The sequence below is a fragment of the Arctopsyche grandis genome, chromosome 2 (genome assembly GCF_051622035.1).
Source record: "Arctopsyche grandis isolate Sample6627 chromosome 2, ASM5162203v2, whole genome shotgun sequence".
NCBI classification, from domain to species: domain Eukaryota; kingdom Metazoa; phylum Arthropoda; class Insecta; order Trichoptera; family Hydropsychidae; genus Arctopsyche; species Arctopsyche grandis.
Genome location: NC_135356.1, coordinates 32866268 through 32879103, shown reverse-complemented (window position 1 = coordinate 32879103; position 12836 = coordinate 32866268). Strand labels below are relative to the sequence as shown.

The 12836-nt window shown below is 37.1% G+C and overlaps 2 protein-coding genes and 1 long non-coding RNA gene across 3 annotated transcripts in view; 2 read left to right on the top strand and 1 right to left on the bottom strand.

Moving 5' to 3' along the window:
* Nucleotides 1–12836, top strand: part of LOC143921219 (uncharacterized) — a 542666-nt gene that overhangs the window by 242731 nt on the left and 287099 nt on the right. The window lies entirely within an intron of this gene.
* On the top strand, nt 6353–7953 carry LOC143922373 (general transcription factor II-I repeat domain-containing protein 2B-like). Its single transcript, XM_077445598.1, has 3 exons — nt 6353–6604; nt 6683–7140; nt 7839–7953. Exons 1-3 carry the CDS (start codon nt 6353–6355, stop codon nt 7951–7953), a joined length of 825 nt encoding a protein of 274 aa, XP_077301724.1.
* Nucleotides 8496–9304, bottom strand: LOC143922372 (uncharacterized). The gene is made up of 4 exons (XM_077445597.1): nt 9215–9304; nt 8860–8982; nt 8645–8767; nt 8496–8552 (listed from the first exon to the last, which is right to left on the bottom strand). Exons 1-4 carry the CDS (start codon nt 9302–9304, stop codon nt 8496–8498), a joined length of 393 nt encoding a protein of 130 aa, XP_077301723.1.

Genomic DNA, 12836 nt, shown 5'->3' with positions numbered 1-12836 from the left:
CTATCCTCCGTTTTTGGATGAGGAGCAACATCGATTATACAACCAGATAAAAGCCGGAGCCGGTATTACCGATGCTGGGGATGACGATAGTCCAAGTTGGTAATTGAGCCTACATATGCATACATAAATATGTACCTACATACATGTGTACTCTTCGTATATATTTTTAAATTTTTACACACATAAGTGTAAGTTCGATGAACTCCAAACCTAATCCGCCTACTGTATTCGCTACAAAAGACAAACCGTCGGCAATGTTATCTGGAAATTCCAATGCAAATACCAAACGAGAAGCTCATGTGGGAACATTTTGAAAGCCCAACCAAATGAACATCAAGTTTGAAAGCGAATATTCCATTTGCATTCACTTAAAAAGAAATCAATTCCGACGGTTCGAACATTTAAAAACTGAGAATTTACTGCTAGCGAGCAAATCAAGGGAGCTGCTGTAAAATTAGCGGATTTCGGTTTGGCAATTGAAGTTCAGGGTGATCAGCAAGCCTTGTTTGGCTCTGCTAGAACTCCTGACTATCTATCGCGAGAGGGTCTTAAGAATGAACTGTACGGAAAGCCAGAAGATATTTGGGCTTGCGTATATTTTGCTTGATATTTTGTATATTTTACAATTGTCGGCTATCCTCCGTTTTTGGATGAGGAGCAACATCGATTATACAACCAGATAAATGCCGGAGCCGGTATTACCGATGCTGGGGATGACGATAGTCCAATTTGGTAATTGAGCCTACATATACATACATAAATATGTACCTACATACATGTGTACTCTTCGTATATATTTGTAAATTTTTACACACATAAGTGTAAGTTCGATGAACTCCAAACCTAATCCGCCTACTGTATTCGCTACAAAAGACAAACCGTCGGCAATGTTATCTGGAAATTCCAATGCAAATACCAAACGAGAAGCTCATGTGGGAACATTTTGAAAGCCCAACCAAATGAACATCAAGTTTGAAACCGAATATTCAATTTGCATTCACTTAAAAAGAAATCAATTCCGACGGTTCGAACATTTAAAAACTGAGAATTTACTGCTAGCGAGCAAATCAAGGGAGCTGCTGTAAAATTAGCGGATTTCGGTTTGGCAATTGAAGTTCAGGGTGATCAGCAAGCCTTGTTTGGCTCTGCTAGAACTCCTGACTATCTATCGCGAGAGGTTCTTAAGAATGAACTGTACGGAAAGCCAGAAGATATTTGGGCTTGCGGAGTAATTTTGTATATTTTATAATTGTCGGCTATCCTCCGTTTTTGGATGAGGAGCAACATCGATTATACAACCAGATAAAAGCCGGAGCCGGTAATACCGATGCTGGGGATGACGATAGTCCAAGTTGGTAATTGAGCCTACATATACATACATAAATATGTACCTACATACATGTGTACTCTTCGTATATATTTGTAAATTTTTACACACATAAGTGTAAGTTCGATGAACTCCAAACCTAATCCGCCTACTGTATTCGCTACAAAAGACAAACCGTCGGCAATGTTATCTGGAAATTCCAATGCAAATACCAAACGAGAAGCTCATGTGGGAACATTTTGAAAGCCCAACCAAATGAACATCAAGTTTGAAACCGAATATGCCATTTGCATTCACTTAAAAAGAAATCAATTCCGACGGTTCGAACATTTAAAAACTGAGAATTTACTGCTAGCGAGCAAATCAAGGGAGCTGCTGTAAAATTAGCGGATTTCGGTTTGGCAATTGAAGTTCAGGGTGATCAGCAAGCCTTGTTTGGCTCTGCTAGAACTCCTGACTATCTATCGCGAGAGGTTCTTAAGAATGAACTGTACGGAAAGCCAGAAGATATTTGGGCTTGCGGAGTATTTTTGTATATTTTATAATTGTCGGCTATCCTCCGTTTTTGGATGAGGAGCAACATCGATTATACAACCAGATAAAAGCCGGAGCCGGTATTACCGATGCTGGGGATGACGATAGTCCAAGTTGGTAATTGAGCCTACATATACATACATAAATATGTACCTACATACATGTGTACTCTTCGTATATATTTGTAAATTTTTAAACACATAAGTGTAAGTTCGATGAACTCCAAACCTAATCCGCCTACTGTATTCGCTACAAAAGACAAACCGTCGGCAATGTTATCTGGAAATTCCAAAGCAAATACCAAACGAGAAGCTCATGTGGGAACATTTTGTAAGCACAACCAAATGAACATCAAGTTTGAAAGCGAATATTCCATTTGCATTCCCTTAAAAAGAAAACAATTCCCACGGTTCGAACATTTAAAAACTGAGAATTTACTGCTAGCGAGCAAAGCAAGGGACCTGCTGTAAAATTAGCGGATTTCCGTTTGAAGTTCAGGGTGATCAGCAAGCCTGGTTTGACTTTGCTAGAACTCCTGACTATCTATCGTGAGAGGTTCTTAAGAATGAACTGTACGGAAAGCCAGTAGATATTTGGGCTTGCGGAGTAATTTTGTATATTTTATAATTGTCGGCTATCCTCCGTTTTTGGATGAGGAGCAACATCGTTTATACAACCACATTAAAGCCGGAGCCGGTATTAACGATGCTGGAGATGACGATAGTCCAAGTTGGAAATTGAGCCTACATATACATACATATGTATGTACCTAGATACATGAGTACATGGCACAGTTCGCAGTTCGAACGATGGCACAGTTCGCCTTTGGGATTTGGCAAAATTAGAAGGAATAAGCTTAGTTAATAGGTAAGCTGTTTGTTATTATAATATTGCCACTGAGATATACATTATAATAAACATAAAATTATTACAATAAGAGTCACATTTTGGATTCTCAACAAGAAAACTTCCCAATGTATTTTTACCGATATATTTAACGACAAAGTATCAATCGTCGAGTAAAAATCCAGTAAAAGGATATCTACTCGAGGGAGCTGTCGAAAGGTACGCATTCGACCAGCACAAGCCTGGTTGCCGACTTTGAGCCTCACCATGAGCAACACATAAGCGAATTCCCCATAAGTGACAATTCCGAAGTTGGGGACGAAGAAAACTACAGTCCCGGTGAAAAGGATTGCTTATTCAACAACAAATTCAAAGTGGAAATGGCCAATAGAATATCTACAGAATAGCGCCTGATATCTACAGGACAGTTTATTCCTCATGTGAATGATATTCTGATTTGAATTTTTTTAATCAGAATATCTAGATATTGTAATTCAATTCTTATTCTGACTTACAATCGTACAATAGTAATGATTTACATTCCAAACGTGAGCAAACTTTTTTGCACAGATTCAAAGCTGAACATTCAATAATTGGCACAAGCCACCGCTATTTGCAGTCGGATAAGTTGTAAAAAAGAACTAATTACACAAAATCACCAACAAACTGATTTTGCAGGCGTCCCTAGTCCAATTATTATAATATCGCGTATGTAAAAAATATAATATAGTAAAACTCACGTGTGTAATTTAAAGAAGTTTTCCATACCTAGCGGTATGCAAAACTAGCGGTATGCAAAATTTTAAAACGGCGGTTTAGAGAATTATACGTCAGAAAGACTTTCGTGTTGAAACACGCAACATCAGATTTTCCGACCAAAATATTAACGATGGTGTAGATCGTCTATCTGTGTGCAGTAATAGAAATTCCATATATGATGACGACGTTTATGACGATTGTTACATTGAGCCGTCAAAACCAATTGAATTCTCAAAGCAATTATTAAAAGAAAGGATATGTAAATTTGTTTAGTAGTCGTTTCAAAATATCATCATATTCAAAGTAACTTGATAGAATGAAGATATAGTAAAATGATCATACACTACCTTTTCAGATTGTTATGGCTCTTACTAGACACTTTTGTAAAAGTCTTTGACAAATTTCGGTTGTTTGTAATAAATGAGCAATATATTATATATATATATATATATATATATATATATATATATATATATATATATATATATATATATATATATATATATATATATATATATTTATTTATCTATATTTGTTTTTATTTTTTTTAGGAAGGGTTTTTGTTAGGAAACATAACAAGAGAAGTAACGAGTCACATTTCCGACTCTCAAAATAAAAGAGAACGTCATATACGAAATGTTGACAGATTCCACACCAAAAGTATGTAGTCGGTTGGTATAGATATCGCCGTAACAATTCCCTAAAAATGACAATGCGGGAGAAGATATTGTCGAGAAGTTTGAAAAAGTATTTTGAACGCCAAAATTGCATAATTGATACTTTTTGTGCTGCAACATAACGTGCAGACAAACGCCAGGCAATTCGACGCACACTTTCAGCTATCGATTTTCGAAAATCGGTCACAATGGCAGTTTCGAATTGATGCAAGATGTGACGAGCAATCTTCGGCAAAGTCAACCATCGGCTGGGGAATGAGTTGTCGTGGAAAGACAAATTATATATTTTTTCCATTCTTTTCTTAGGCAAAAACCAAATGATCGCAATCAGATCAGAGAGCGGAGTAATAATTAGGAATAGAGAAGAGATCATAGACAGAGTTTATACGTTCTATGCAAAACTTTACGAGATTAACAACGGTCAATTTCCCGCTCCGGAATCGACACACGGCCAAAGGGTTCCGGCAGTATTGCCTAGCGAAGTAGAGGCCGCGCTAAGAACTGCAAAGAACGGTAAAACCCCAGGGGAAGATAATATTCCCATTGACTTACTAAAATGTGGCGGCTCCCCCCTACATAATGTCTTAGCTAGGCTTTTCAGCAAATGCATCCAGAACCAAGCTATACCAGAAGGATGGAATAACGTAACTATCATTTTAATACACAAAAAAGGTGATAAAAGCGATATCATGAACTACCGACCCATTAGTTTACTTTCAGCGGTCTACAAGCTCTTCACGAAGGTTATTACAGAAAGGCTGAAGAATATCCTCGACGAGAACCAACCTATAGAACAGGCAGGGTTTAGGGAAAATTTCAGCACAATGGACCATCTCCAAGTAATTGGCGAACTAATCGAGCGCGCCTACGAATATCAACGGCCATTATGCCTAGGTTTCGTATGCATATATATATATTTATATATATATATATATATATATATATATATATATATATATATATATATATATATATATATATATATATATATATATATATATTTATATATATTTATACAACCACATTAAAGCCGGAGCCGGTATTAACGATGCTGGAGATGACGATAGTCCAAGTTGGTAATTGAGCCTACATATGTACCTACATACATGTGTACTCTTCGTATATATTTGTAAAATATTTGTAAATTTTTACACACATAAGTGTAAGTTCGATGAACTCCAAACCTAATCCGCCTACTGTATTCGCTACAAAAGACAACCCGTCGGCATTGTTTCTGTAAAATCCAATGCAAATACCAAGCGAGAAGCTCATGTGGGAACATTTTGAAAGCACAACCAAATGAACATCAAGTTTGAAAGCGAATATTCCATTTGCGAATGTGCACGTCCATAGCTCATTATTGCACATTTGTTTAAATTAAGTTCAAGGCCTTAACTAGAACCGAACTCCAAGACAGCGTTAATATCTGCTTGACGGAGAGAGGCTTGCCTCTCATCTTTGATAGCAAAAAATAATTTAACGTCGTCAGCAAACAAGAGACATGATGCATTACATAAAACTCTAGGGAGGTTATTAATAAGAATTGTAAATAGTAATGGGCCTAAAGTGGACCCCTGAGTAACACCAGATCGAGTAAAAAATGAAGGAGATTCATAAAGATCATATCTAACAAATTGCTTCCTATCACTAAGATAAGAAGCAAAGAGTTTAAGAAGACGCGTTCAAAAACCCACTTCAGCTAACCTTATCAAAAGAGCATATACACTATGTATACGTATATATATAGATATATACATATACACATACACATACAATACATACATCCATATACATACAAACATTATACATGCATATACATTATACATTATACATGTATATGTCATCCCAAGGTCCAAAAGAAGAACTTCTAGGATTGTTACCGCTCTCGTGACAAACTAGAGGGGAAGATATAGCGAATGCCGTGCAAAAATGCCTTGAAGACAATAAGATCGATTTAAATAAAATCTTTTCAATAGCAACTGATGGAGCCAGAAGTATGACAGGAAAAAATAAAGGGGCAACAACGATTATTCAGAGCAAAATAAACCACGAAATTCTTACGTTTCACTGCATAATACACCAAGAAGCACTTTGTGCCCAAACATTTCCGGCCGAAATAGTTGAGGTCATGAATTTGGTAATCAAGATTGTTAACAGAATCTTGTCAAAAGCACTCTACCATCGTCAATTTAAAGAATTCTTAAATGACATGGAGACTCAGTATTCCGACCTCCTTCTTCACAATAAAGTGCGATGGCTTTCCAAAGGTAAGGTGTTGAAACGTTTTGCTTTGTGCTTGAATGAAATAAATACATTCCTAAATGAAAAAGGCATTAATCACCCTGAATTAGAGAACGACAAATGGTTGCAAAAATTTTACTTTATGGTGGATATTACAGCGAAATTAAATGAGCTGAATCTAAAACTGCAAGAAAAGGGAAATGTTTTGGTAGCAGAATTGGTTTGTTTTGAAGAAAAATTAATTATTTTTGCAGAAGATATTCAGAGCGGTAAATTACTTCATTTTCAATTTCTAAAGCAATATCGCGATAAAACCAGTGCAACTGCTGACACGAATTACTTTAGCACAGTTATAAAAAAAATTAAAGATGAATTTTCTGACAGATTTCAGCAATTCAAAAGCAACAAAACCACTCTAGCATTCATAGTAAATCCTCTCAACACAAATAGTAACGAAATCCACATTGAGCCATTTGGAATTGATACTGGATCTCTAGAAATGCAATTGATCGATATAAAAAGTAAAACTTTGTGGAGTGAAAAATTTACAGAGTTGAAAAGCAAGTTGGAAGAGTTGGAGGTCCAGAAATGTATATACGTAACGCAACAAAAGTGGACAGCTTTAAAAGAAATGCCGCGAGTTGAGGCACTTATATTCGACGCATGGAATAGTCTTCCAGATTGCTACAGTGAGGTGAAGCAGTTGGCATTTGGAGTACTGACTATCGTCGGATCGACATATTCGTGCGAGAAAGCGTTCTCTTGCATGAATATAATTAAAAGTAAAATAAAAAGCCAACTTACAAATGAAAATTTAGAGTCGTGTTTGAAACTTACAACAACAAGTAATGAGCCAAATTTATCCAAACTTTCCAAAAACATGCAAAGCCAACGCTCCCATTGAATTTGTTTGCTCAATTGTTTGTTATTGAAGTACAAGTTAGTGTTGTAAGTAAATGTTTAATTGTTTCAATTTTTTACTTAAATAATAAGTAATTGTTTAATAATGCCATATATGTATATATATTATCTAATTTGTTGTGAAAACACTACTTATGTATGTATGTATGAATAAATAGATATTTTTTCTTATGAATAAATAGATTAGTTTTTTTTATCAAAAAACTTTATTTATGCGAGTACTATTTATTTTTGGCAAGAAAAAATTTTGTGGCTCTTTAAAAACTTTGAAATTTTGTTAATTGTAATTTTTGGCTCTTCCGACTCAAAAGGTTGCAGACGCCTGGCCTACTGTATTCGCTACAAAAGACAAACCGTCGGCAATGTTATCTGGAAAATCCAATGCAAATACCAAACGAGAAGCTCATGTGGGAACATTTTGAAAGCACAACCAAATGAACATCAAGTTTGAAAGCGAATATTCCATTTGCATTCACTTAAAAAGAAAACAATTCCGACGGTTCGAACATTTAAAAACTGAAAATTTACTATAGAAAAAGTATTTCGAATGCCACAATTTCCAAAATCGCTGACAATGGCAGTTTCGAAATGATGCAATATTTGACGAGCAATCTAGGTGAAAAAGTATCTGGTTACAAGCGCGAATGAAAGGTGACAACCATATTAAGATATGTAGTACATTAAAAGTACCAAAGACCCAATGACACGTTTCAATATTACTTTTATAATGAGCTGTTCCCACTATGTCGATTCTCACAGTAGATTTATATATAGTAATAGTAATATAATTGGTCGTATTGGCGTCTCACGACATACGAATCGATTTACTAATATGCAGGTAACTGTACATTTCATTGTACAAATTAATTGCACAAAAACTTTGGAAATAAAATAGACCACACGTGAATGGGTGCGGCGCCTCGCAGATGCCAAATGTTTAAAATGAGATACATATGACTACAGTGAATTTAATAAAAATACATCAATCACGCTTGTGAGTACATAGGTGCGGCACCTCGCAGATACCAAATTCTAAATTATAAAAGAAAAATGCAGCGAATTCACTGGAGAATACGATGAAACGATGACAATGATGGACGTGTGTCGTTTTTGACGTACATACAGCGATGGTACAAACCTCATCACGAGCGAGAATGCATCAGCAGTTCTGGATCGGCTGGCAGTACAGGTTAATTTTCAGGAAAAGACCGCCTTTTTTCCGGTCTCCTTCTGGTATCAGAAACGATCTGAAATAGAAACGTCAATCAAATGAGTACAAAGCCAAAGTCAAACTAAAACACACAATTAAGTTTAACAATATTTGGACTTTCGAAAATACCTGGTGATATTTGGATACAACTTCGGGAAATTTTATCAGCAGTTCAGGATCGGCTAGCAGTACAGCTTCATTTTCAGGCAAAGACTGCATTTTTTCCAGTCTCCGTTTGTTATCAGCAACGATCTGAAATAGAAAAGTCACTCAAATGAGTACAAATAAAAAGTCAAACTAAAACACATAGGAAAGTTAATCAATCTCTGGATTTTCGAAAATACCTGATGATATTTGGACACAACTTCAGCAAATTGTATCAGCAGTTCTGGATCGGCTGGAAGTACAGCTTCATTTTCAGGAAATGACCGCGTTCTTTCGAGACTCCGTTTGTTATCAGCAACTATCTGAAATAGAAACGTACGTTTCAAATGAGTACAAAGCCAAAGTCAAACTAAAGCACACAATTAAGTTTAACAATATTTGGACTTTCGAAGATACCTGGTGATATTTGGATACAACTTCGGGAAATTTTATCAGCAGTTCAGGATCGGCTAGAAGTCAATTAAATGAGTACAAATAAAAAGCCACACTAAAACACATTGGAAAGTTTATCAATCTCTGGATTTTCGAAAATACCTGATGATATTTAGATACAATTTCAGGAAATTTTATCAGCAATTCAGGATCGGCTAAAAGTACAGTTTCATTTTCAGGAAAAGCCTGCATTTTTTCTAGTCTCCGTTTGTTATCAGCAACGATCTGAAATAGAAACGTCAATCAAATGAGTACAAAGCCAAAGTCAAACTAAAACACACAATTAAGTTTAACAATATTTGGACTTTCGAAGATACCTGGTGATATTTGGATACAACTTCGGGAAATTTTATCAGCAGTTCAGGATCGGCTAGAAGTACAGCTTCATTTCAGGAAAAGACTGCATTTTTTCCAGTCTCCGTTTGTTATCAGCAACGATCTGAAATAGAAACGTCACTCAAATGAGTACAAATAAAAAGTCAAACTAAAACACATAGGAAAGTTAATCAATCTCTGGATTTTCGAAAATACCTGATGATATTTGGACACAACTTCAGCAAATTGTATCAGCAGTTCTGGATCGGCTGGAAGTACAGCTTCATTTTCAGGAAATGACCGCGTTCTTTCGAGACTCCGTTTGTTATCAGCAACTATCTGAAATAGAAACGTACGTTTCAAATGAGTACAAAGCCAAAGTCAAACTAAAGCACACAATTAAGTTTAACAATATTTGGACTTTCGAAGATACCTGGTGATATTTGGATACAACTTCGGGAAATTTTATCAGCAGTTCAGGATCGGCTAGAAGTCAATTAAATGAGTACAAATAAAAAGCCACACTAAAACACATTGGAAAGTTTATCAATCTCTGGATTTTCGAAAATACCTGATGATATTTGGACACAACCTCAGCAACTTGTATCAGCAGTTCTGGATCGGCTGGAAGTACAGCTTCATTTTCAGGAAATGACCGCGTTCTTTCGGGACTCTGTTGGGTGTCAGCAAAAAACTATAATTTTTGACTAGGGTAACCAGCTTTTTTATACAACTTTTTGAAGAGAAAAAAATCTAAAAATATATCCTATGCTATAAACTATGGCAAAATTTAAAATAAAATTGATTTTTTGACGAATAAATTTCGAATAAATTTATTCGCATTTATGAAATTATCATGTAGATATGACCGACAATTTCAATACAGTAATTATTTTTATACTAGTGTTGGGCCCGTTGATTTCAACGGGTGGTTTCAAAAAGGAATTGAAACTCGAATAAAAATAAAGTTAAAGATATTGAATCGACTGGTTTCGGAAAGAAATTGATGCACGAATTAGAAGTTACGATTGACAAATTACGAAGTGAATACGAATTACGAATTATGTTTTGCGCATCGCCGACGTCTCGACGCCTTTGCCCCCAGCGCCCCCGTTGCTTTCGGCACCCCGGGGCCTTTGCCCCCGGCGCCCCCGGGGCCTTCGCCCCCAGTGCTACGGACGCCTCTGGCGCCCGTAGCACAAAAATATGATAAATATGAAAAAAACTGAAAAAAATGAAAAATATGAAAAAAGCGGGAAAAAACTGAAAAAAATGAAAAATATGAAAAAAATGAGAAATATGAAAAAAACTGAAAAATATGAAAAAAGCTGAAAAAACTGAAAAAAATGAAAAAAAAAATTTTTGTTCCCCATACTGGTTGACGGTTGATCGTCCAATATACAAATATATATATATTTAGCGACAGTCCGTTTTTATATATAGTATATTTCGAGGCATTCGTCGAAGCGCGCAAACGACACGGAAAGGAAACGACGCCACAGCCGAGGGGGATGACGAGACGCGATTCCAAGGTCGCGGTGGCTCTGATTGTTTGGTGGCAAATGTGCAATCAATCGACGAGCACTTGTGCAATCGATCGACGAAAGCAATCAATCCACGGCAAACGCGACCAACCGATTGAAACGCGGCAACAATGGCTATTTTCCATAACCAGTTCCTAAATAGCAACCACGGGTTGCAATAAAGGAACTGGATATGGAAAATTCGAAAATGTCGGGTGTAGATATCGGTAGTGTGAACGTAGCCAATAAAGCTACAATAATAGCGTTGGGGGAGGGGAGGGGCGGGGAGGGGCAGCTCAGGGCTCAGCGTTGTGCACTCACCGGATCAGTGATGCGCGGATCGCGTGGTAATATTGATAGAGAGAGAGAAACGGAAAGGAAACGACGCCACAGTCGAGGGGGATGACGAGACGCGATTCCAAGGTCGCGGTGGCTGTGATTATTTGGTCGCAGACGCCTCGGCCAGCACTTGTGCAATCGATCGACGAAAGCAATCAACCCCACCCCACGGCAAACGCGACCAACGATCGAAAGGGCAACAATAAAGCTACAATAATAGCGTACCTGCGGGGGGTTGGGGGTGGTGGTGGGGGGGGGGCGGGTAGCGGCAGCTCAGAGCTCAGCGACGCGCACCCGCCGCGATGGCCGCTGCACTTCTGCCGGAAAATGGCGGCGAACATTGCGGTCCGCATTGGCACGAACTCAGAGCCGAGAGCCCAGCGACGTGCACTCACCGCGATGGGCGCACCACTTCTGCCGACTGCGAGCAGCGTTTCCGATGTAATGGCTGGGAGTGGGGGTTCCCCCTCGGCGATAGCGATTGGTCGAATATGCGAACGACGCAGCTAATTTCGACGCACACGCCAACCCCACTAATCGACATGCCCGTACACGAAACATGCCTAGCCGTTGGTACATACCTACGTACATATGCATGTACATATGTCTCAAATGGCCTTTTACGTGTACGAACACGCAAAAATACCTGTCCTGTACGTATCATATTATATATGTATGTAGATATTTGCTGTGCACAATCAACACATCGCAATCAAATAAAATAATCGGTGTTATGTTTCATTCAAAATAAGCACTACGGTCTATTTGAATTTACTGATTATGTACAGCGCAAAACTCCGTACGAAGACACATCATACAACTGAAGAAGCGAAAGGGACATACACCCACCCCATTGAGATTTTTGTTGGTGGTCACCCACCGTTTACGAGATATGAGCGTTTAAAAAAATCCGCGATTTTTACAGTTTTTTGGCTTTTGCGGTCATAAAACTCAAATATTCAATCAATAGTCAGATATTTTTCCTATTAATTGTTATATTTCATTGCTTTAAAATACTTCAAATTAATTGTCTAGCGAATTTTAAAAGTCGTAAATATATTTTTTTTACGGATTTTTTTTCCGTCCTATTTTTCATTTATTTGGCAATTTTTTTTTATTTCACTACGTTTATAAGGATTGGTTTTCTATCTCAATATATTTTTACTTTATTTATGTACGTAGTAACAATAGACGCAGTTTTGTGATCACTCGAAAATTTGAATTCGAGATTTTGATTGATTCGAACTGAGAATCGATCACTGATCACGTTTTCATGATCTAGAAGAAGTGTGTGTGTGTGTGTGTGTGTGTGTATTTTGGGGATATTTTAACAACGTTAGTCTTATCGAACTGAAACTTAGTATCGGTTACTGAAATTCTTATCGACACGACGTAAAATTTTATCATAAAATTTTTATGTTGACCAGGAATGGTACCTCCCCTTATAGGTGTCCTCTTTTTTTTAAGTTTTTGAATTCAATTATCTCCCAAACCACTAACCGAATCAGACTTCGATTTTTTTTTCGTTCGAATTTTCTTCCACTATT

Excerpts from the sequence above, each read along its gene's own strand:
- LOC143922372 (XM_077445597.1), bottom strand. The coding sequence starts at position 9,304 with ATGCAGGCTTTTCCTGAAAATGAAACTGTACTTTTAGCCGATCCTGAA. Across the intron at positions 8,983-9,214 it reads TTGTATCTAAATATCATCAG|ATAGTTGCTGATAACAAACG; the intron begins GTATTTTCGAAA and ends TTTCTATTTCAG. Across the intron at positions 8,553-8,644 it reads TTGTATCCAAATATCACCAG|ATCGTTTCTGATACCAGAAG; the intron begins GTATTTTCGAAA and ends TTTCTATTTCAG.
- LOC143922373 (XM_077445598.1), top strand. The coding sequence starts at position 6,353 with ATGGAGACTCAGTATTCCGACCTCCTTCTTCACAATAAAGTGCGATGG. Across the intron at positions 6,605-6,682 it reads ATGTTTTGGTAGCAGAATTG|CAATATCGCGATAAAACCAG; the intron begins GTTTGTTTTGAA and ends CAATTTCTAAAG. Across the intron at positions 7,141-7,838 it reads ACATATTCGTGCGAGAAAGC|AAAAAGTATTTCGAATGCCA; the intron begins GTTCTCTTGCAT and ends AATTTACTATAG.